Here is a 2,734-nt window from a genome sequence, read left to right as displayed (position 1 = left end):
GAGAGAGAGAGAGAGAGAGAGAAAGAGAGAGAGAGAAAGAGAGAAAGAGAGAAAGAGAAAGAGAAAGAGAGAAAGTGAAAGAGCCAGAGAGAGAGAGAGCCAGAGATAGAGAGAGAGCATAAGCATGAAGACCCTAGAAGTAGTAAAGTGCTTACATGTCAATCATTCAAACCTAAGAGATTTTCTTTTCCACAAGAGCTCTCCGGATTTTTCTCATTTGAAGCTTGGTGGATCCTTTTGAGCAACCCTTTACATGAAAACAACAACAAAAATTTAGACATCAAAATGACTTTTGGCTACATTTTTCCCATTTTGGAATGAAAGCTTTTAGATAAAACAGTATTTCAAAAATGCTGTTCACTTTTCTGATATGCAGCTTGAGAATGCATCTGTGGGTTCCTCTCATTCTTTTACATTTTTCCAATCACAACTTTCATTCATGAGCTCCTTTTAGTACTTTTTTTTTTTTGCAGTTGTACAAAACAGTTACTCACAAGTCTGTAGGCATATTTGTACCAAACAACTTGAGAGAGCCATTCTCATCTTCTTCTCTCCCTTTTGCACAACAAAACCTTTTCCTTCCTTCAGTCCCCACTCTTTTACTCATCTCTTAGCCATAGAAGCCCTCTCCTCTACCACCCCCTCTCCAACTCATACAAGACCCTCCTTCCATCTTTCTCTTCCCTCCAAGTTTCCCTTGCCCCCAAACATGTATCCCACCAAACAACACTACTAACCCGAACACCATGATCCCCTCTCTCCCTTCTTGCTGCTCAGCCCAATCCATACCCAACCCTGAACCCCAATCTCAAACCCACTAAAAGAATTCAGCTTTCTTAAACTATTGTCAATTGTGACCTCTTTTGCTCCTCAATAAAGGTCGCCATTTTGAGCTAGTAAAATTTCCTTCATTACATGTACACCTGAAAAGACATGCTTTGGCAAAGTCTGAAAGGCACGACACATTTCATACATGAAAGCAAAGTTCTCCCAACATCTGAGGTTTCCAGAACTCCAGATATAAAATGGGCAGTCCAATTCGATAAGCATTCTTGTACATAAACAGTCAGCCACCCATCTCTTGGTCACTTGTTAGAAAACCAGTCGCTTTTTAAGGCCACCTGTGCAGATAGACATCATCAGACATGATAAGATACTGTAAGTTTACACCCCCACAATCATATTCACATCACAATTTTTTTTAAAGTAATTTTTTAACTACATTGCTTCTTTAACAATAAAGCAATAAATCAATAGTTAAACCTCAATAAACATGAAAAGGGATGTCACAAAAACAATAGATAACTGAAATATTTTGACTAGCAGACAACGAAACTGAAAGACAATTAACTGAGAATACAGGTTCAAATTGTCGTATAAAAGCAAATTTCAGATCTCACAAAGAATTTTTATTTTTATTTCAAAATCTGCAGTTCACATTACAATAAGACTTGGCGAGGGCTTGAGTTCTCTTTTCAAAATCTTCCAACATGAATGACTCAATTCATTAGCAGCATAAGTGATATCAAGAGCTTGCACAACAGACCCTATGGTACTTATTTCATACCAAAATAATAGACATACAGTCCAGAACAGATCACTTGAACAAACAAAACTCCAACTCACTGAGACCTCAAACAATAAACCAATCCCCGAGTGAATCACTACATTTTCGTTCTATTGGCAGCACAACTTTCTTGAACACCTACACAGATGTATCAAACAGCTCATTTAGAAATGCCCAATCAAATTTTTCCTCACAAACGTCTTGAATTCAAATAACCTTGCACCACACCATGTCAAATAAACAAACCCATCATGACTAAGAGAATCATCAGATTACATGAGCCCACCAGGCTTGGCCCTGAACAGCGTGATACACACACTGAGCGGTATCGACACGTATTATTACACATGACCTGATCTGTGCGTAGGGCACTAGAACTTCCTTGGATCTAGTCATGTGAGGGTGGACGCTGGGTGGTGGGGTGTGATCGAAGACAGACAGTGTGGCACTACAGTGGGCCATATGGTTTATGAATTATGTCTGTGTTTGTGAGCATGTGTGTGTTTGTAGTTGTTTGAATCTGAAAGTATGGATCTGGAAGTGATAACACAAGAGGGGTGGGTGGCGTGCTCTGGTTTTATCATCATGATCATGATCTGAAGTGAGAGCAACTTTTAATTGTAGTTCTTTATTAGTCACTAGATTCATCAGCCTCACCCTCTTTGTGCCTCTTGTTTCAACACTGAACAAAGCACAAGAACTATATAAGCTTCTATCATTTTGTTGATACTGACCATTATACCATCAGTTACTTCCCTTGATTTCCTTCACTCTCTCTCTCTTATTTTTAAGGCTGATGTTAGGGGACCGTACGCCCCAATAGCGCTTGGCGCTAGGGGACCGTACGCCCCCATAGTGTTTGGCGCTAGGGGACCGTATGTCCTACCTGCACTAAGGCGTGGTGTTACGGGACCGTAGGCAGATATGCATGCATCTGGACTTTGCAAAAATACTGGAGGAAAATGGCCAGTTTAACGAAGCTCCTGACGTAAGGAGTTATTACTAGGAAAATGTTTAAAATGTCTGAATACGATTGTGAGGTATCTAGATCTAGTGGCCGTAGGTGAACCAAAATTTGAAATTTGCTCACGTCTGCACCAACGTTGTTTGTTATGTGTCAATAAAAGAAATCAAAGAGAGGGAGGGAGAGAAAGAAAGATATATATA

The 2,734-nt window shown here is 39.8% G+C and overlaps 1 protein-coding gene across 1 annotated transcript in view; it reads right to left on the bottom strand.

Moving 5' to 3' along the window:
* Positions 1-415: 415 nt before the first annotated feature.
* LOC101863685 (cyclin-dependent kinase 7) overlaps positions 416-2,734 on the bottom strand; it is a 21,936-nt gene continuing 19,617 nt past the window's right edge. The window contains exon 11 of the mRNA XM_005103330.2: positions 416-1,121. Within this exon, the coding sequence (XP_005103387.1) occupies positions 1,093-1,121 (29 nt within the window). The 3' untranslated portion in view covers positions 416-1,092. The remainder of the gene's footprint in view (positions 1,122-2,734) is intronic.

This window comes from Aplysia californica, unplaced genomic scaffold, assembly GCF_000002075.1.
Source record: "Aplysia californica isolate F4 #8 unplaced genomic scaffold, AplCal3.0 scaffold00368, whole genome shotgun sequence".
NCBI lineage: Eukaryota > Metazoa > Mollusca > Gastropoda > Aplysiida > Aplysiidae > Aplysia > Aplysia californica.
This window is presented reverse-complemented; position numbering and strand designations above follow the sequence as displayed.